Source organism: Astatotilapia calliptera, chromosome 3 (genome assembly GCF_900246225.1).
Source record: "Astatotilapia calliptera chromosome 3, fAstCal1.2, whole genome shotgun sequence".
Lineage (NCBI taxonomy): Eukaryota > Metazoa > Chordata > Actinopteri > Cichliformes > Cichlidae > Astatotilapia > Astatotilapia calliptera.
Window position 1 is genome coordinate 41,674,140 of NC_039304.1, and position 21,682 is coordinate 41,695,821.

A 21,682-nucleotide genomic window follows, 5' to 3' on the forward strand; every position below is an offset into this window, starting at 1 on the left:
TTTTTTTTTCACATTCTGTCTCTCACAGTTGAAGTGTACCTCTGGTGCAAATTACTGACCTCTGTCATCATTTTAAGTGGGGGAACTTGCACAATCGGTGGCTGACTAAATACTTTTTTGCCCCACTGCACTGTATATATATATATATATATATATATATATATATATATATCCCCCACACACACACACACACACACATTTTTGCACATGTCGAGGAGCGTGTCAGGCTACATTTCACTGTGTGTTATATAACTATGCATGTGACAAATAAAGAACCTTGAACCTATTTTTTAAAGGGGGCCAAAATCATTACAATGTTTATGTAAAAATAGAAATGAGTACAAACGTACTCACAGAGCTTTGTTGGAGGCTTTGGCCACTGGCAGCAGCCTCAGAAGAGCCTCCTCTGAAGCAGAGTATTTCTTCAGGTCAAACACATTCAGATCTTTTTCTGATGACAGTAAGATGAAGACCAGAGCTGACCACTGAGCAGGAGAAAGTTTATCTGTGGAGAGACTTCCTGATCTCAGGGATTGTTGGATCTCCTCCACTAGAGAATGATCATTCAGTTCATTCAGACAGTGGAACAGATTGATGCTTTTCTCTACAGACAGATTCTCAGTGATTTTCTCCTTGATGTACAGTGCAGTGTCCTGATTAGTCTGTAAGCTACTTCCTTTCTGTTTCAGCAGGCCTCGTAGCAGAGTCTGATTGGGCTGCAGTGAAAATCCCAGGAGGAAGCGGAGCAACAAGTCCAGGTGTCCATTAGGACTCTGTAAGGCCTCATTAACAGCACTCTGGTAGAAGTGTTTCTCTGCAGATTCTGTTATTTGAGACTTGAAGATTATTTGTCGTTCTTCCAGCAGATTGAGTCCAGACTTGATGAAGGTCAGATGGACATGAAGAGCAGCTAGAAACTCCTGAACACTCAAATGGATGAAGCAGAACACCTTGTTCTGGTACAGTCCTCTCTCCTCTTTAAAGATCTGTGTGAACACTCCTGAGTACACTGAGGCTGCTCTGATATCGATGCCACACTCTGACAGGTCTGATTCATAGAAGATCAGGTTTCCTTTCTGCAGCTGATCAAAAGCCAGTTTTCCCAGAGATTCAATCATCTTCCTGCTCTCTGGACTCCAGTGTGGATCTGTCTCAGCTCCTCCGTCATACTTGACCTTATTCACTTTGGCCTGAACCACGAGGAAGTGGATGTACATCTCAGTCAGGGTCTTGGGCAGCTGTCCTCCCGCTCTGGTTTTCAGCACATCCTCCAAAACTGTAGCAGTGATCCAGGAGAAGACTGGGATGTGACACATGATGTGGAGGCTTCGTGATGTCTTGATGTGGGAGATGATCCTGCTGGCCTGATCCTCATCTTTGAATCTCTTCTTGAAGTACTGCTCCTTCTGTGGGTCAGTGAACCCTCTGACCTCTGTCACTCTGTGAACATACTTAGGGGGGATCTGATTGGCTGCTGCAGGTCGTGTGGTTACCCAGATATGAGCAGAGGGAAGCAGTTTCCCCCTGATCAGGTTTGTGAGAAGTACATTAACTGCAGTGGGCACTGTAACATCAGTCACACTCTCAGTGTTGTGGAAGTCCAGGGGAGGGCGACACTCATCCAGACCATCAAAGATGAACACAACCTGGAAGTCTTCAAAGCTGCAGATCCCTGCTTTTTTGGTTTCAGTAAAGAAGTGATGAACAAGTTCCACCAAGCTGAACTTTTCCTCTTTCAGCACATTCAGCTCTCTGAAAGTGAATGGAAATATGAACTGGATGTCCTGGTTGGCTTTGTCTTCAGCCCAGTCCAGGGTGTATTTCTGTGTTAAGACTGTTTTCCCAATGCCAGCCACTCCCTTTGTCAGCACTGTTCTGATTAGTTCCTGTTTTTCAAGTGAGTCTTTAAAGATGTCCTCTTGTCTGATTGTTGTTTCTGGTTTGTCTGGTGCCCTGTTTGCTGTTTCAATCTGTCTGACCTCATGTTCATTATTGACCTCTGCAGTCCCTCCCTCTGTGATGTAGAGCTCTGTGTAGATCTGATTCAGGAGGGTTGGGTTTCCTGCTTTAGCGATCCCCTCAAACACACACTGGAACTTCTTCTTCAGGTTGGACTTAAGTTTAGGCTGACAATTCTGAAGACTATCTGAATAAAAAAAACATTAAAAAAGGAAAAAAACATATCCAGTCAAACCTGGTCTGGGGGTGCTATGTGAAGAACTTTGCCTGCTGCTTATTATATTCATTATATTTTTTTATGCTCATTCTACCCAAAATTCATCAAAAAGGGCTCCGGGATTTCCTAAATGTAATTCCTGAAAACATTAAACCCACAAAATAATGAATTACTTTACAGCTTTTCGTATGTACCCAATCCTAACATACTTTACTTATGATATGTTCATTTTTTTTAAAGCAATCAGTTTCCATGGTTTTACCAAGTGAAGAAGACTGGCGTTTATTTAAATGCTGCTCACATTTGATCTTCTAAGTAGTTTCATAGGTTTATAATAATCATCAAAATACCTCCATGTCCTCTGGAAAATATTTTGCAGCCTTTCAACAAATCCAAACATATGTTATAGAATTAGGTTTCTTACAATTAATTCTGAGGTTTCACACTTTTATACCTCAACAAGCTGAAAGGTGACCATTCATTTAGAGATAAATGAACTTACCTTGCAGAGCAGATGCATCAGAGTATAAATGCAGTTGAAAGAAGAGAGAAGGATCTATGGTCTGAAGGTGTCTGATCATTATCTTGCATGCTTTGTCTCCTTTTTTCCTCACTGTGTCAATAAAGCAACGTGCCTTATCAGCTCTAACAGGGTTCCCCTCCAATATCGATTCTTTCTCCAAATCATTGAAGACACTTTCTGTTACAAGGGCCTCAAGCAGCTGTATAAGAATTTCTGGTGAGACCCTCCACACAAAGGTTGTCCGTACCCTGGCAAGCTCCTCCTCTACAGGAACAAGAAAGAGTTATAAATGTACATCTCACTCACTCTTTTAATAATCAGTGCCAAAGAATAATTAAGACATGATGCAACAGAGACATTAAAAATTCCCCATTTGCCCATGTGGGTGGTCTAGACCTTGAAGCTCAGGTCCTCTACCACAGGGCTGGGAGCTTGAGGGTCCTGTGCAGTATCTTAACTGTTCCTAGGACTGCGCTCTTCTCGAAAGACATCTCCAATTTTTTTCCTGTGATCTGCTGGAGCCACTCTCCTAGCTGGGGAGTCACTGCACCTAGTGCTCAGATTACCACTGGGACCACTGTTACCCTCACCCTCCACATCTCCAGGAGCTCTTCTCTGAGCCCTTGGTACTCCTCCAGCTTCTAATGTTCCTTATTCCTGATGTTGCTGTCATTCGGTATCGCTACATCTATGACTACGGCCCTCTTGTTCTGCTTGTCTAGTACCACTATATCTGGTTGGTTAGTGTAGTGGAATTTTTGAGTGATGTCTGTACCACACATCTGCAATAAACATAAGATATTTTGCTCTGATGTAGCAAAACTATCATCTGTCTACAGTCAGTAATGAACACAATACAATAAAATCTCCTTAAGTTTTATATAATCATGTATACACACACACTATAAAACTACACTGGGGTATTTATCAGTATGTTAAAGCATTTACCCAATATATTTGATATTTAGTCCAAGTATTCACATGTATATCATAAGATTATGCCCCTTGCTGTGTTAACTTTTGAATGTGCCGTGACCTATTTTGATAAGCCAAAGCAAAGGGTTAATCAAGGTTACCCATCTGCGGATGACCCTTAGCCATAGTCTTGACTCTGTCCCTGGCCGTACCTGAGCCTGCACCTGCTGTTTTTGGCTGGAAGACAAGTGGAAAGATGCTCAGCACCAGCGGGTCGGGTTACTGGTCCCTATAATACTGCGCCAGAGGACACTCCGGTTCTCTGCTTTTTTCTGTCTGTCTCTGTGTGGCTCTGCTGTCTTTGCCTAAGACTCTACACCCCGGGGTTTGCTTTGCTTGCTTTGCTATCTGTTGTCTTGCTGTTTTCTGTATTTATTTTATTGCTGTCCATACGATTTGGTGTATTAAACAGTGTTCCAAGAATTCTGCTCTTTTCCAGAAGTCCTTTTTTACTGATTTAACTGATTGAAATTGGATCTATAAAAAACAAACAAACAAACAAAAAACTTGGAGCTCCACATCGTAGGTGGAATAAGGTTATCATGTTGGAATTAAAATTTGTGACCACATTAGCCATCATCATTTTGTTCGTGTATATCGGGAAGTCCCACAGGATCTTAGCTCAGACATTCTCCACCACCCTAGGGAGCATCTCCCATTTTGATCTCTGGACTTCCAGGCCATATGTGGCACGGATGTTTCTGTATACTCTGCTGGCCACTTGTTTATGGTGTTCCATGTATGCCCTGCCTGGTACCATCTTGTGCCCTGCTGTTATGTTCTGGATTCTCTCAGGGTCATCTTGACACAACCTACACCTGGGGTCTTGCCGGGTGATAGACCCCAGCCTCTATGGATCTTGTACTCAGAGCTTGTTCTTGTTCATGATTAGTGCCTCTGTGCTTTCTTTCAGTCCAGCTTTGTCCAGCCATTGGTAGGACGGCCAGTTTCTCTATTTGCCGGTGGTACAAATCATACCATGCAGGCGCCTGTCCTTCCATGCCGGAGCACACGGTATGACTTCATATTTCTCTCTCTTGATCATGTCTGTGGTAGGCTTAATTATCTAGGAGGGTTATCTAGGACCCTTACTGGATACAAAATTAAATTTCCTTTTGACTCCCGCTCTGAAGACATATAGTTTTGCAATATCCTACCTGCTGATGCTGTTTTGGCTGATGGTTCCCTCTGCTTCTCTTTTATCATATTTCTACAAAAAAAAAACACGAGTTGATCCTTTTTTACACAAGAAATGAAGTTACTGTCCTAAATTAATGAATATGATGGAAGACACTGTGACAAACATTTAGTGCATGAGCCATATACACCCCAAACTGGTGTTGGCAGTACAGTATTTAAAATAAAGTCCAATTCAAGGTTTTATTTTTTGAAGCACATTTAGAACACCTTGGAGGGATTTTTTTTTTTTTATTAAGTAGCAGAAGAGGAATTTCAGTTCTTTCAAAAACAAAGTCTGGATTTTAAGAAAATGTCTAAATAAGACTGATGTGTTTGTAATTTAAATAGGATATTTAGGGTAGCAATAAACAGTTAATCAGTTAAAAAGTACATGTTACTAACATCTTACCTCTCTGCAGAAGACAGTTCTTGTCTTTCAAAACCACTAGAGCACCTTTCACACCAGTCACTCTTTAAGGACACAAAGCTGGGTTCAGTGCTAAGTCCCTGATGGACGCTAAAAAGAAGAAAAAAAACCATAAAACTCTTTACTGCATGGAGCTATGCGCGATGACGAAATATATCGGATGATGAATTAAAACATCTATCGTTTCATGTCTATCGTTTGTTTCATGGTGTTGCGAAATATTGTTGTTTTTTTTCTTCTACCGCCTACACAACAATCACATGAAAGAGTATGGAGAGAATTTAGAGATGAGAAGCAAAAGAGAGCCGTCAAGTGCTCAAAGTAAACCTTAGACTCAAACATTAAAACAGGCTTTTCCCCACAGCAAGAAAATAGCAGCCGTTAAAACTCATGTATAAAAATAAATAGTTTCAAAAAACTCAACTCCAGATATATGACACCCAGCTGAAAACACTTCACCCAAGTCGAGTTGCCCGAGATTCACAGAATATATCGTTATCGGGATATGAGATTTTGGTCATATCGAACAGCCATATCACTGCATATAAACTGCCAATAAGTGTAGTGATAATTTAATAGTGACACAAACTTACCTTTTCTTAGATAACTGTCTTCTTTTTGTGAATCTACAAATAAAAAACTTCATGCAGTTGCACTGTAAGCACACGCAGCTGGTTTCAGGCTCAAGCTCGGGTTCAGGTCCAAGTTCAAGCCCAGGTTGGTTCCTGTGAATAATGATGGAGCAGTGATGTGAGTGCTGAGCTGTGACATGGAGAAGAGTCATGGACAGTTAGAGATGGTCATCTCACCTCTGAGTGGTTTTAGAGGGAGGGACTCCCTCCTCTCTGTCCTCACACAGATCCATGCTGCTGAATTCACATCCACATCAGCTCACACACACTTTCTACCTTCACCTGAAGAGGAAACACGAATAATTCGCGTGCACATCAACTAAAATGATCATTTCCATCATGTGTGCTGTCCAAATATCAGCTGCTTCTTTCCTGCTTCATCTCAGTGTCAGCTGAATGCAGTCAGACAGCAGTGTGAGGCAGAGGAAGCTGCAATCAGCTGCTCTACTTCTGCTATCAGTCCACTAGAAGAAGCCATGAAGCACACATGATACATTCACTGATACACAGTGACTGCTGTTACTGACAAGCTTCTTTCATCAAAAGCCAAAGTGATCTGAATGAGCAAAATTAAGTTTGCTCATGCAGATAAACTGCATGAGCGCAAAGCTGCTGCAGCGTGAGCATAGGGGAAACTCTGGTGGGTGTGGGGGCGTCTTTGTGCGAGTGGCTGCTGGGTTCTGCTTGCCTGGGTTGTTGAATTTGGTGTAGGAGACCGGAAATAAAAAGACACATATTATTGTGTGAATAAATCAAACATGAGCTGAACAAACAATAAAGTTCCTAAATACAAACTGTTAAAGAAGGAAACAAAGCAAACTTACAGTATCTTCAAACACACACACCAGCAATAAGTTCCACTCCATGAAGTTCAGGAAGTGAAAGTGAACTCTAAGCAGGAAGGAAACACGCAGAGAGTGGTGAGGTGATTCTGGAGCACCTCAGAAACTCTCTGAACTCTGGCAGGTTGTCATTTATTTCTGCTGGTTTTCCTGTTTGAAACACAAACATTCAGTTCAATTCAGTTGAATTCAATTTTAGTTATACAGCGCCAAATCACAACAGTCCCCTCAATGTGGTTTATATTGTAAGGTAGACCCTACAATAATACATACAGAGAAAAAGAGAAAAAAAAAACCATGACCCCCTTTGAGCAAGCACTTTGGTGACAGTGGGAAGGAAAAACTCCCTTTTAACAGGAAGAAACCTCCAGCAGAACCAGGCTCAGGGAGGGGCGGGGCCTTCTGCTGCGACCGGTTGGGGTGAGAGAAGGAAGACAGGATAAAGACATGCTGTGGAAGAGAGACAGAGGTTAATAACAGATATGATTCAATGCAGAGAGGTCTATTAACACATACGGAGTGAGAAAGGTGACTGAAAAAGAAAAACTCAATGCATCATGGGAATTCCCCGGCAGGCTATGTCTATTGCAGAATAACTAAGGGAGGATTCAGGGTCACCTGGTCCAGCCCTAACTATATGCTTTAGCAAAAAGGAAAGTTTGAAGCCTAATCTTGAAGATAGTGTCTGTCTCCCGAATCCAAACTGGAAGCTGGTTCCACAGAAGAGGGGCCTGAAAACTGAAGGCTCTCCCTCCCATTCTACTTTTAAATACTCTAGGAACAACAAGTAGGCCTGCAGAGCGAGAGCGAAGTGCTCTAATAGGGTGATATGGTACTACAAGGTCATTAAGATAAGATGGGGCCTGATTATTTAAGACATTGTATGTGAGGAGCAGGATTTTGAATTCAATTCTGGATTTAACAGGAAGCCAATGAAGGGAAGCCAAAACAGGAGAAATATGCTCTCTCTTTCTAGTCCCTGTCAGGACTCTTGCTGCAGCATTTTGGATTAGCTGAAGGCTTTTCAGGGAGGTTTTAGGTATATAAATAATAATATATAAATAACAATGACTTACAGTAGTCCAGCCTAGAAGTGATAAATGCATGAACTAGTTTTTCAGTATCACTCTGAGACATGATGTCTCTAATTTTAGAGATGTTGCGCAAATGGAAGAAAACAGTCTTACATATTTGTTTAATATTAGCACTGAAGGACATATCCATACGGTTTTCAGGGCCGAATACAATAACCTCAGCTTTATCTGAATTAAGAAGCAAAAGGTTAGCGGCCATCCAGGTCTTCATGTTTTTAAGACATTGCTGCAGTTTAACTGCATAGCAGTGAAAATGTATGCTATGTCTTCTGATGATACTGCCTAAGGGAAGCATGTATAATGTAAACAGAATTGGTCCTAGCACTGAACCCTGTGGAACTCCATAATTAACCTCAGTGTGTGAAGAGGACTCTCCATTTACATGTACACATTGGAGTCTATTAGATAGATATGATACAAACCACTGCAGCGCAGCACCTGTAATACCTACAGCATGTTCTAATCGCTCTAATAGGATATTATGGTCAACAGTATCGAACGCTGCGCTAGCAGGACAAGCACAGAGATGAGTCCACTGTCAGAGGCCATATAACGATCATTTGTAACCTTCACTAAAGCTGTTTCTGTGCTGTGCTCTGAAACCTGACTGAAACTCTTCAAATAAACCATTCCTCTGCAGATGATCTGTTAGCTGTTTGACAACTACTCTTTCAAGGATGTTTGATATGAAAGGAAGGTTGGAGATTGGCCTATAATTAGCTAAGACTGCTGGGTCTAGAGATGCTTTTTGAGTAAAGGTTTAACTACAGCCAGCTTGAAGGCCTGTGGTACATAGCCGATTATTAGAGATAGGTTGATCATATTTAAGATTGAAGCATTAATTAATGTCAGGACTTCTTTGAGCAGTTTTGTAGGAATGGGGTCTAAAAGACACGTTGATGGTTTGGAGGAAGTAATTATTGAAGTTAACTCAGAAAGATCAATTGGAGAAAAAGAGTCTAACTTAATGTCAATGGTACTAAGAGTAGCTGTAGATAATATTACATCTGTGGGATGATTATTGGTAATTTTTTCTCTAATGATAAAAATTTTATTCGTGAAGAAGTTCACGAAATCATTACTAGTTAACGTTAAAGGGATGGTTGGCTCAAAAGAGCTCTGACCGTGTGTCAGCCTGGCTACAGTGCTGAAGAGAAACCTGGGGTTGTTCTTATTTACTTCAATCAGTGATGAATAGTAAGATGTTCTGGCTTTGCGGAGGGCTTTCTTATAAAGCAGCAAACTATTTCTCCAGGCTAAATGATGATCCTCTAAATTTGTGACACGCCATTTCCTCTCCAGATTACGAGTCATCTGCTTTAGACTACGTTTTTGAGAATTATACCATGGAGTCAGGTACTTCTGATTAGAGACCTTAGTTTTCACAGGAGCTACAGTATCCAGAGTCGTACGTAGTGAGGAGGTGAAATTATTAACAAGATAATCGACCTCTGTTGGGGTAGCGTTCAGATAGCTGCTCTGCTCTGTGTTGGTACAGGGCATTGAAGATGATAACAGTGGGTGGATTATATTCTTAAACTTAGTTACAACGCTTTCAGAAGACATCTACTGTAGTGATGGGAATTCCAGCTCTTTTTAGAGAACCAGCTTTTTCGGCTCGGCTCAGTAAAAAGAGCCGGCTCTTTCGGCTCCCAACTGGCTCTTCAGGTTGTTTTGTTGCTTTAATTGATTTATTATCAACAACAATATAAACTTATGCACAAAAGAAATTACTAACGTAAAAAAATGTGGTTTTATTTATATGTTTACATATAAATATATACAGTGGCCCTAGAGACAAAGCACGTACAAACTCCAAAGCACATACAAGCATCAAAAAGCACGTACAAACTCCGAAGCATGTATGAACTTCAAAACACATTTCTAGCTTTAACTGACCTTCCCAAAACAGAGCTACCTAAATCATACAAATTACACAATTGAAAGCATATGTGTATTGTTTGTGTATTTATATATTTAAATAATTAAAAAAAGAATGTGCATTATCTGTTACTACCACACAACAAATCCGGTCGTTGGTACTTGCTGGCTTGTGTAACAAAAGCTCAACACTGTGCCTAGCATTCTGGAGCACTTCTGTTGTGTTTTGGAGTTTGTACGTTTTTGGAGTTTGTAAGTCATTCTGTGTTTTTACGTGCTTTTGAGTTTGTATGTGTTTTGGAGTTTGTACGTGATTCAGAGTTTATACGTGTTTTGCCTCTAAGGGCCACCGTAAATATACTTTTATTTATTCACTCCACATAAAATGTAATAAATAATAAATAAATAAAAACCAACTATTCACATTTCAACTTTTAACTATTTACATTTTCAGCATGGTGGCACGGTGGTTAGCACTGTTGCTGCACAGCAAGAAGGTCCTGAGTTCAATTCCACCATCAGGCCGGGGTCTTTCTGTGTGGAGTTTGCATGTTCTCCCCGTGCCTGCGTGGGTTCTCTCCGGGTACTCCAGCTCCCTCCCACCGTCCAAAGACATGCAGCTTGTGGGGATAGGTTAATTGGATAATCCAAAATTGCCACTAGGTGTGAATGTGCGAGTGAATGTGAGTGTGAATGGTTGTCTGTCCCTATGTGTTAGCCCTGCGACAGACTGGCGACCTGTCCAGGGTGTACCCCGCTTTTCGCCCTATGACAGCTGGGATATGCCCCTCCCCCCTCTGCCCAGTGCAAAGCACAAGGCTCGCGTGCGGAGTGAGGCGCGGAGTGAGGCGGAAAAAAAGTGCGAGAGAGAGGGTGAGAGAAAGAAAAGAAAAACACCGCACCGGATCGCGTCGTTCACTCCAAAGAGTCAGCTCTAAGAGCCATTTCATTCGCGACTGACACATCACTACGTCAGATGTGTGGAGGCCAGCCAGGTGACAGAGTTGTTACAGGTTTGTATTGGCAAACACTTGCTTTCCTCGTTTTAATGAATTTTTAATACCAATTATAACCTTATGCGACTTAGACACCGATTACTTTGAGCCTGAGCCGTAGTGTTGTCGTGCACTGAACAGAACGGAATTCGTGAGTTTGAACTTTTAATTGACTGTTTGTGGGGCTAGCAGCTGACGCTAATTGGCTGCTGCCGGTGTTCCAGGTTAACTGGCGTCACAGATTAACTGGATTTGGTCGAACAGATGTGTGGCAGACTTGCTTTTCAGGAGCTGCTACTGACAAACCAGCAAAAAAAATGTGTTATCTGTGACACTTGTGATGTTTTCTCAAACAAACTCCGTCAGTCATGCTGCTGTTGAACAACAAAATGTTTTAAAATGTCGCGAGTTTACCTGGTGATATTCTCATGCGTGACGCGATCACGAAAACAGCAAACAGTTAACACCCCGCCGATGATTCTTCCCCTTGTAGGTTTTATGTCTCCGATTTTCAGTGTTTCACCGCCTGTGTCGCCCGTATCAAAAACCGCTACTGCTTGTGACACACACATCTGCAACACGTTTGAATTCGTTTCATGCACAATACATTTGTAATTTTCAATTGGGTCTGTTTGTGCGTCATGCAAATAACCTTTGCATGAATTGAATGAAATGATATGTATTCATTTTTGGCCTACAAGTGCTGAACAACACAGATCAAAACAACTAACAAATTAAAAATACCCTAAAATCATAAAAAAAAATAAATAATAAAGGTGTCAGTTTCCTACAGAGTTAAAAGCCAGGGAATAAAAATAGGTTTTCAATCTGGACTTAATAACCTGCATTGATGACGCTTGTCTAATTTGGAGGGGAAGGTTATTCCAGAGCATCGGAGCTGCAATTGAAAACGCTCTGTCTCTGCATTTCAGCTGCGACTTAGGGACCGACAGCAACAGCTGTTCAGCTGAACGGAGCGAGCGAGGAGGAACATGTGGCTTCAGCAAATCAGATAAATAGACAGGAGCCAGACCATTTAAAGATTTAAAAACCAATAAAAGGACTTTAAATTTCAATGGTAAGCCAGTGCAAGGAAGCCAGAACCGGAGTGATGTGATCGAATTTCCTACTACCGGTTAAAAATCGTGCCGCCGCATTTTGCACTTACTACACGCGTGACAAGGTGCCTGACCTAACCCCTATTAAAAGGGAATTACAATAGTCCAGACGTGAGGTGATAAAAGCATGAATAAGAGTTTCCAAATTGGGTTTGCAACGGAAAGGCTTAACCTTCGACAGACGTCTGAGGTGATAAAAAGCTGATTTTATCACTCCATTTACATGACCTTCAAAAGTAAGCGCAGAATCAAGTTTAACACCAAGATTAGTGATTGAACTTTTCAGTTGGGAGGTCAAATCACCAAAATCAACATCTGGAGAATCAGTAGAGCGATGCGGGCCATATAAAATTGCTTTCGTTTTGCGATCATTAAAATTCAAAAAAAAAATTTGCCATCCATAATTTAATATCGCTAAGACAGTCAAGCAGTGATTGACATGGGGAGGTATCCAAACGTCATTCTGATAGTCTACCAGGTCAACCTCTACTTGACTGCCTTACTGATGTTAAAGCATGGATGGCAAAACACTTTTTAAATTTTAATGATCGGAAGACAGAAGCCATTTTATTTGGCCCAAATCACATTTCGATTATTGCAATTCTCTTTAATAGGGGTTGGGCAGGGCACTTTGTCACGCTTGCAACTAGTGCAAAATGCTATGGCACGATTTTTAACTGGGAGAAGGAAATTTGATCACATCACTCCGATTTTGGCCTCTCTACACTGGCTTCCAATTGAATTTAGAATCCGCTTTAAAGTCCTTTTATTGGTTTTTAAATCTCTAAATGGTCTGGCACCTGTTTATTTGTCTGACTTGTTTAAAGCCCCATGTCCCCACTCGTTCCCTTCGGTCAGCCGAGCTGTTGCTGCTTTCGGTTCCAAAGTCACGGCTGAAACTTACAGGAGACTCTCTGTTGCAGCGCCGATGCTTTGGAATAACCTTCCTCTCCATGTTAGACAGGCTACATCAGTGCCAGTTTTTTAGTCTTTATTAAAGACCTATTTTTATTCCCTGGCTTTTAACTCTGTGGATAACTAACGTTTTTTTTATTAATTTGATTGCTTTGTCTGGTTTCTGCTATCTTATTACTATATCCATATTTGTATTGTACAGCACTTTGGTCTGCCAGTTTTGTTTTTAAAGTGCTGTATAAATAAATTATGATGATTAAGCACGAATTCATCCACTGAGGCTCAAACTGCACACATACATGAAAACATGATATTTATCTTATAAAAACATTATTGTCAGAGATATACAGTTAACAAACAGTCAGGTGAGTAAACAACACTGAGACACTTAAGATTGACAACGTGCGGCATGGGTGAAGAGCTCAGAGCAAATCACACCGAACTGCAGTATTCGTTTATTTTTATAGGTTACATCGTCAATATGCAAATATAATCACATTTCCTGTCACGCAGGTCCTGATGTCTGTCTGCATGCAAGCTGTGTGTGTGTGTGTGTGTGTGTGTGTGTGTGTGTGTCACAGAGTATGTGTGTTGCAGGTCAATTTCTAAGAATAATATAATGCAAGTCAACTTCTGCGGATATGTATTTCTGTGCTGGTCTCTTGTCAGCGTCACAGGGTCAGCTTCCTGTTTCTACAGAAAACTGTCTGGTGAAATATGTATAACATAACTTTTGAAGCATAAGCAAATAAAACAATAAAAACTCCCTAACAATTATGTTTATTATTCATAATGGAAAGCCTTTCCAGGTGAATTTGATCCAGGAGGGTTTGAAGCCAGTGTCAGACAGAGACTGTGAAGAGACTATAGAATGACAGAGCAGCAGCAGAGCAGTCCAGATACACTGATGATTAGGGATGGGTATCGTTTAGGTTTTATCCGATATCGGTGCCAAATCGGTACTTTTGAAATGGTGCCGGTGCTCAAACGGTGCTCAAACCGGTGCTTAAAGAATGGAGAACACAAAATTGGTCCAAAAACCTCTCATGCTCAGCTGTTTTTTGTAAAAAGATAACAATGTTAGCCTTTTCTGCAGCTGTGGGGCATATATGGTATCACTCTTGGCTGGAAGCAGTGCTTAAACAATGGAAAAAACACAAACTTTGTCCAAAACCTCTCATGTTTAGCTGTTTTCCACTTTTTCTTTGGTCATTTTAGCCTTTTTGGACAGGGTGAAGGGAGTATCTGCCATCAAACAAGAAGACAGACGCATGTAGCTATGATGAGGTTTGTTAGTTCACTTTACATGCATTAATGTAATAACGTGGTTAGCCTACTCAGCGTAAATTACACACGAACATTAAGCTACTCACGCAGAGAAGAACGGCTGCTGCTGCCATCATCATCCTCATCATTTCTGCTACACTGGCAGGGCTAGGGGCCAGGACTCTCCTCTTCGGGGTTTTTGGGGGATGTTGCTAACTCCGGGTCAGATAACAGGCAACCCACGCACAGTAGATGCGCTCGGTGTGAGGTCTCGCAGCAAGCTATCATATGGTGCATTTCTGGGCTTTTAAAAAAAACGCTATGCGTCGCCAGGTGTTTCATCGGATTTGAGGTGTTACCTCCTTTCACAGTATCACAGTATCAGCTTAAAGCACTTGCTGCAGGCTGCTGAGTTTGCATAGTTTGCTGTGAAGTACAGCCAGACTTTTGACCGCTTCGCCTTTGGCATTTTTAATCTGTAGCTCTGCTCTAAAAGAACGGATGTACCTGGACCCGCCTACTATCCTCGGAAACGTAAAATGATTGGTTAGAAGTCTATCACAGCTCAGGAAAAAAAAGCACCGAAATGTGCGGTGCTTTTTGGTCTGGTTACTACCGTTTATGTCAGAACCGGTGCCATGATGGCACCGGACACCGGTACCCATCCCTACTGATGATCCTCTGTCAGATCCAGAGGGACACACAGGGGTGATGCTGGACTCTACATTGTGTCTGACAGTGGAGCTGTTCTCAGAGCAGTTCACTCTGCAGCACTGACAGTCATCTTTTCATGCATCTGTCAGTCACTGCTGGATGAAGCTCTCCACTCCACTCCATCTCACAGTAACATGGCCCAGTCAGAGCGTCTCTACACACAAGCTGCTGCTGCTTCAACCTCTCTGGATCATCAGGACACAGCTGCTCCTCTCTCAGCACGCACATTGTCCTGTTTACCCTCATCACCTCCACCTGCAGAGAGAAGAAGGAAGAGCAGAGGAGATAAACGAGTGTTTCCAGAGACTCTTCATCAGCTGTCAGTCAGTGATGCAGCACATCCAGTATAAAGAGGAGCAGGGCCTTCAGTGCTGAGACTGTACTAGTACTCGTTGTTTCACTTTTTCTAATCTGTACTTTGGATTTTTATTGAAGTTGATAAAAATGTTTTTCACTCCTAGTTTATTTTGGACTTTCATTAATTAGAATAACCTTGGTCTGTCCACTTTGAGCTCTTTAGGAACCCCAACAACAAGCCCAACAATCCAGATGGAATGGTTCCAGCTGTTAACTGGAGGAATTCCATCCAAACATCTGGTCTCACTAAATTCTTCCTCACCTACAGACTGTGCTGTCTGTGAAGGTTCTCAGTCATCCAGGTCATCATAGTCTAAAGAGCTTGCAAAGAAAAGCGTCTGGACTTCTTTAAGTTGCTTGAAGATGTTTCACCTCTCATCCGAGAAGCTTTTTCAGTTCAAGGGTCAAATGGTGGACAGTCCCAGATTTAAGCCCTGTGGGAGTATCCCCAAAGGGGACACGGACTCCATATTGATCCTCTTCCTAATCACACGAGACAAGGTGTGAAAACAGGTGTGGGTTTTGGGTGAACTAATTGTGCAACCTAGCCCCACCCCATCAAGTGATATATTGAAGTCAAAAGGCCCAGGATGTGAGTGGGTGTTAAGGAGTCTGGGAAGGGATCTCAAAACCAGATTACAGTTGGTGTCGTAAGCCACCTCATCCGTTCAAAGATCGTTCACAGCGGACATAGATGGTTTCTTTCACTCCTCTTTAAAACCATCTGTCTTCTCTGTCCAAAATGTGAACATTGTCATCCTCAAATGAGTGACCTTTGTCCTTTTGATGGAGACTGCTTGAAACTTGGAAATAATTGCAGTCATTGGTCTGCACGCTACTTTGTTGAGAGAGCTGATTGGCTGCTGACCGTGTTTGATGAGAGCATGTGAGCCGTTACTATGGTAACCATACAGCTCGCAAAAAGGTAGAAACAGGAAGTGTTTGTGTCCAATTCTGAAGCCTGTTACCATTCTCTTCTAACAGCTTCACTGAGAAGCTGCAGCTTTACAGGAAACACTTGATCTTTGTTTCGTATTGATTGTGTTTAGTACAACACTGCTGACAGCACCACCCACTCACTCCAACACTGTACTGACCTCAGAGTCTCCAGTCTGTAGTCTGGACTCTCCTCAAGATCACACAGCTGCTTAACATCTGGATACTGCATATTATTTTCAGCCAGGTCTATCATTCTCAGATGGGAGGGGTTGGACTTCAGTGCTGCTGCCAGATAATCACAGCTGATCTTTGACAAACCACAGCTCAACAATCTGTATAAAGAATGAAAGATGTAAGTTTATTAGACAAAGTGTGTTCTTGAAATCATTCAGTGTTTCATCATCTGTTCAGAGCTGAAGAAGGTTCAGAATGTAGAAGTTTAGAAAATGGAAACTCCAAACTGCTTAAGCCAACAGGAAGCAGCTTCAAACAGGAAACTGTGCAGATTTTTCAGACTATATGCCCCGATGCAGCCAGTTTGATTTTGGTGATTTAAATCTCTGTTCCTTGAATTATTTGTTCCATACAGACAAAGTATTGGACATGTGTTGTGACTCCATTAGGGGAGCTTCTACATAGAATAGATAGAATAGAATACCATAGAACAGAATAAACCTTTTTAATCCCATGAATGAGAAATTTGGGTGTTACATGGCTCTTATAGCAAGAGGAATATAAAAAAAGACACAAAGTAGTCCTACATAAATAAACCTAAATTCGAACAGATAAAAAAGTGTACAGAGATATGTACATAAGTGTGTGGGGGTGGGTTGTGAATGATCCTAATGAAATATACAGTGTACACACAAGCTGCAAATAAGAAGCAATTAAAAAACACAAGATATGTCAATTAAACAGGTGATTAGTAAGATAACCATGTTAAACTGTGTTATAGAGTCTGACAGCTGCTGGTAAGAATGACCTGTGGTAGTGTAAAAGACGACCGTTCAGCGGTCGTCTGTGGGTGTAAACGACGACCACTGAACAAGCTGCTCAGTGCTCATTACAGTCTCATGCAGGGGATGGAGAGGCATTGTCCATGATGAATGTTAGCTTATAATAATAATGGATTGGATTTATATAGCGCTTTTCAATGCACCCAAAGCGCTTTACAATGCCACTATTCATTCACTCTCACATTCATACATACAGATGCGCTTCCCAACCCCCTGAGCCACTTGGACAACATCCTCTTCTACCCAACCTGCTCAATGAACTTCAGAGGAAATTCCAGGACAGAGCTGGCCCTCTTGACCATTTTATTAATTTCCCCCTGTCCCTCTCTGCCATTCTACCACTCCAGCACCATAAAAGGCAGCAGATGCCGCCAGTGTCATTAAACGTCTTTAGAAGAGTCCTGTTCACCCCAAAGGATCTCAGCCACCGTAGCAGATGAAGACAACTTAGACCCTTTTTATAAAGTGTATTTGCATTCATGGACCAATCCATTTTGTTACTGAGGTAAACACCCAGGTATTTGTACTCCTCCACCGTTTCTGTTACGGGGTGGTGAGTAAGAGAACCCAGACGCGGACCGCTCGTTAAGGTTGAACAGTGTCTTTATTTACAGTGAAACCAATCCAAAGTAATCCACAGTGCGAAATCCCTTCCGTGCTCCCCTCGTGTGTCCACACGACTTTCGTGAACAGTGACATCTCTCCTCTCGTATCTCCGTCTCACTCGTAGCCAGGCTTGGTGGAATACTCCAGCGCTGTCTGTCACTCAGCCACACCATTAAATAGCTCTGTTACAATGGTGGATGATTGGCAGCAGCTGGCGAGGAATCAGTTGCAGGTGGAACCGCTCAGAGTGGCGGCACTTTCGGGTCGGACATCTCCCGTTGCTACGCAACCGCGTAACAACTACAACGGAGACAAAAACAGAGCGGGAGAACAAACACACATACACACACAGGTCGCCGGTCGGGGCACCGTCGGACCTGACAGTTTCAATGTCCAAACCCTGGATGTTCACTGGTGTAAAGTCAACCACCAGTTCCTTCATGTTGCTAGCATTGACGCCAAGATGGTTCACACCAGCTGACAAAGGCATTGATGACCCCCCTGTATTCCAGTTTGTTTCCCTCCGACAACCGACTCACAATGGCCTGAGAACTTCGGGAGATGGCAAGTGTCTGTGTAATATCTGAAGTCCGCGGTGTACAGGGTGAAGAGGAAAGGGGCAAGTACTGTTCCTTGTGGGGCCCCCGTGCTACAGACTACCACCTCAGACACCCAGTCCCCCAGCCTCATATACTGGGGTCTAGTGGTGAGGTAGTCTACAATCCATGTGGATGGTCCACACCCACTCCCTGCAGCTTCCCCTTAGCACTGAGGGCTGGATTGTGTTAAACATTAGGTCTCTCTCCTCCAAGTCTCTGTTAGTACATGACTTAATAATTGATCAACAAATCAATTTACTCTGCCTTACAGAAACCTGGTTGACGCAGGATGATTATGTTAGTTTAAATGAATCAACACCCCCGAGTCATTCTAACTACCAGAAATCTCGAAGCACAGGCTGAGGGGGTGGTGTGGCAGCAATTTTTCACACCAGCCTAGGGCTGTGCGATATGACCAAAATCTCATATCCCAATGTAAGACATCTATCGTCCCAATAACGATATAAATCACAAAAATTTAAAATTTTTTGTAAATTCTGTGAATCCGGGCAGCTCGACTTGCGTGAAATGTTTCCAGCTGGGCGTTGTGTACCTGGACTCGAGTGTTTAAACCAATGCATGAAATTATACATTTTTAGACATAAGTGTTAACGGCCGCTGTTTTCTTTGTGATTATTTATTACACGGCGTGCTGCGGGGAAAAGACTGTTCTAACGTTTGAATCTAAGGTTTATTTTTTAGCACCTGGAGGCTCTTTTTAGCTTCTCATCCGTAAAGACTGCATACTCTTTCACGTGATTCAGTTTATTTTGAAAAGTCTCAACAGGATCTTGAGCTTTACTGTGAAAGGTTTATGTGGAAAATAAACAAGCAGACACGCGATGTTTTTACCGTCGTTGTTGCTAACGACAATGTATAAAAACAGTCGCTTGTCCGTCCATAGTGTGATTGTATTAAATATAAGAGAAGGAGAGAACTTTAAGAAATTAATATAGCCACTACAGTGACCATCAAAACGATGAAAAAATATTGCCGTAAACAGTTTATTTTGCAACACCACGAAAAATAAACGATGGCATAAAAGGAAACTATAGATGTTTTTATATCGTCATCCGATATATATCGTTATGTCGGACAGCCCTACACCAGCCTATTAATCAACGAAAGACCAAGACAGACTTTTAATTCATTTGAAAGCCTGATGCTTAGCCTTGTCCACCCCAGCTGTAAAACTCAGAAACCAGTCTTACTTATCATCTATCGTCCACCTGGGCCTTACACAGAGTTTCTATCTGATTTCTCAGACTTTATATCTGATTTAGTGCTCAGCTCAGATAAAATATTTATTGTGGGTGATTTTAACATTCATATAGATGCTAAAAATGACAGCCTCAACATGGCATTTAATCTGTTATTAGACTCAATTGGCTTCTCTCAAAACTTTAATCTTTAACCACAGTCTAGATCTTGTTTTAACATATGGCATAGAAACTGAACATTTAACAGTATTTCCTGAAAACCCTCTCCTGTCTGATCATTTCCTGATAACATTTACATTTACAATAATCGATTACACAGCAGTGGAGAGTAGACTTTATCACAGTAGATGTCTTTCTGAAAGTGCTGTAACTAAGTTTATGAATATAATCCACCCACTGTTATCACCTTCAATGCCCTGTACCAACATAGAGCAGAGCAGCTATCTGAACGCTACTCCAACAGAGGTCGATTATCTTGTTAATAACTTTACCTCCTCACTACGTACGACTCTGGATACTGTAGCTCCTGTGAAAACTAAGGTCTCTAATCAGAAGTACCTGACTCCGTGGTATAATTCTCAAACACGTAGCCTAAAGCAGATGACTCGTAATCTGGAGAGGAAATGGCGTGTCACAAATTTAGAGGATCATCATTTAGCCTGGAGAAATAGTTTGCTGCTTTATAAGAAAGCCCTCCGCAAAGCCAGAACATCTTACTATTCATCACTGATTGAAGAAAATAAGAACAACCCCAGGTTTCTCTTCAGCACTGTAGCCAGGCTGACAAAAAGTCAGAGCTCTGTTGAGCCAACCATCCCTTTAACGTTAACTAGTAATGATTTCGTGAACTTCTTCACAAATAAAATTTTTATCATTAGAGAAAAAATTACCAATAATCATCCCACAGATGTAATATTATCTACAGCTACTTTTAGTACCATTGGTATTAATTTAGACTCTTTTTCTCCAATCAATCTTTCTGAGTTAACTTCAATAATTACTTCCTCCAAACCATCAACGTGTCTTTTAGGCCCCATTCCTACAAAACTGCTCAAAGAAGTCCTGCCATTAATTAATGCTTCAATCTTAAATATGATCAACCTATCTCTAATAATCGGCTATGTACCACAGGCCTTCAAGCTGGCTGTAGTTAAACCTTTACTCAAAAAGCATCTCTAGACCCAGCAGTCTTAGCTAATTATAGGCCAATCTCCAACCTTCCTTTCATATCAAAAATCCTTGAAAGAGTAGTTGTCAAACAGCTAACAGATCATCTGCAGAGGAATGGTTTATTTGAAGAGTTTCAGTCAGGTTTCAGAGCTCAGCACAGCACAGAAACAGCTTTAGTGAAGGTTACAAATGATCTTCTTATGGCCTCTGACAGTGGACTCATCTCTGTGCTTGTCCTGCTAGACCTCAGTGCAGCATTCGATACTGTTGACCATAATATCCTATTAGAGCGATTAGAACATGCTGTAGGTATTACAGGTGCTGCGCTGCAGTGGTTTGTATCATATCTATCTAATAGACTCCAATTTTTTTTGTGTAAATGGAGAGTCCTCTTCACACACTGAGGTTAATTATGGAGTTCCACAGGGTTCAGTGCTAGGACCAATTCTGTTTACATTATACATGCTTCCCTTAGGCAGCATCATTAGAAGACATAGCATACATTTTCACCCAGCTCTATCTGTCCATGAAGCCAGATGACACACACCAATTAGTTAAATTGCATGAATGTCTTAAAGACATAAAGACCTGGATGGCCGCTAAATTTCTGCTTCTTAGTTCAGATAAAACTGAGGTTATTGTACTCGGCCCTGAAAATCTTAGAAATATGGTATCTAACCAGATTCTTACTCTGGATGGCATTACCTTGGCCTCCAGTAACACTGTGAGGAACCTTGGAGTCATTTTTGACCAGAATATGTCCTTCAACGAATTTAAAATCCTGCTCCTCACATACAATGTCTTAAATAATCAGGCCCCATCTTATCTTAATGACCTTGTAGTACCATATCACCCTATTAGAGCACTTCGCTCTCGCTCTGCAGGCCTACTTCTTGTTCCTAGAGTATTTAAAAGTAGAATGGGAGGGAGAGCCTTCAGTTTTCAGGCCCCTCTTCTGTGGAACCAGCTTCCAGTTTGGATTCAGGAGACAGAAACTATTTATACTTTTAAGATTAGGATTAAAACTTTCCTTTTTGT

The 21,682-nt window shown here is 41.7% G+C and overlaps 1 protein-coding gene and 2 pseudogenes across 3 annotated transcripts in view; 1 reads left to right on the forward strand and 2 right to left on the reverse strand.

The window, feature by feature from the left end:
• The window catches only part of LOC113019579 (protein NLRC3-like), a 28,637-nt gene extending 22,396 nt beyond the window's left edge, over positions 1–6,241 (reverse strand). For all 3 annotated transcript variants that reach the window (XM_026163350.1, XM_026163351.1, XM_026163352.1), the window contains exons 1-6: positions 6,090–6,241; positions 5,874–6,005; positions 5,263–5,370; positions 4,832–4,884; positions 2,679–2,963; positions 355–2,146 (exon numbers count right to left, since the gene is read on the reverse strand). In XM_026163350.1, the coding sequence (XP_026019135.1) occupies positions 355–2,146; positions 2,679–2,963; positions 4,832–4,884; positions 5,263–5,370; positions 5,874–6,005; positions 6,090–6,145 (2,426 nt within the window). In that variant the 5' untranslated portion in view covers positions 6,146–6,241. The remainder of the gene's footprint in view (positions 1–354; positions 2,147–2,678; positions 2,964–4,831; positions 4,885–5,262; positions 5,371–5,873; positions 6,006–6,089) is intronic.
• The window catches only part of LOC113019578 (protein NLRC3-like), a 576,297-nt pseudogene that overhangs the window by 350,793 nt on the left and 203,822 nt on the right, over positions 1–21,682 (forward strand).
• LOC113019593 (NACHT, LRR and PYD domains-containing protein 12-like) overlaps positions 14,792–21,682 on the reverse strand; it is an 82,688-nt pseudogene continuing 75,797 nt past the window's right edge.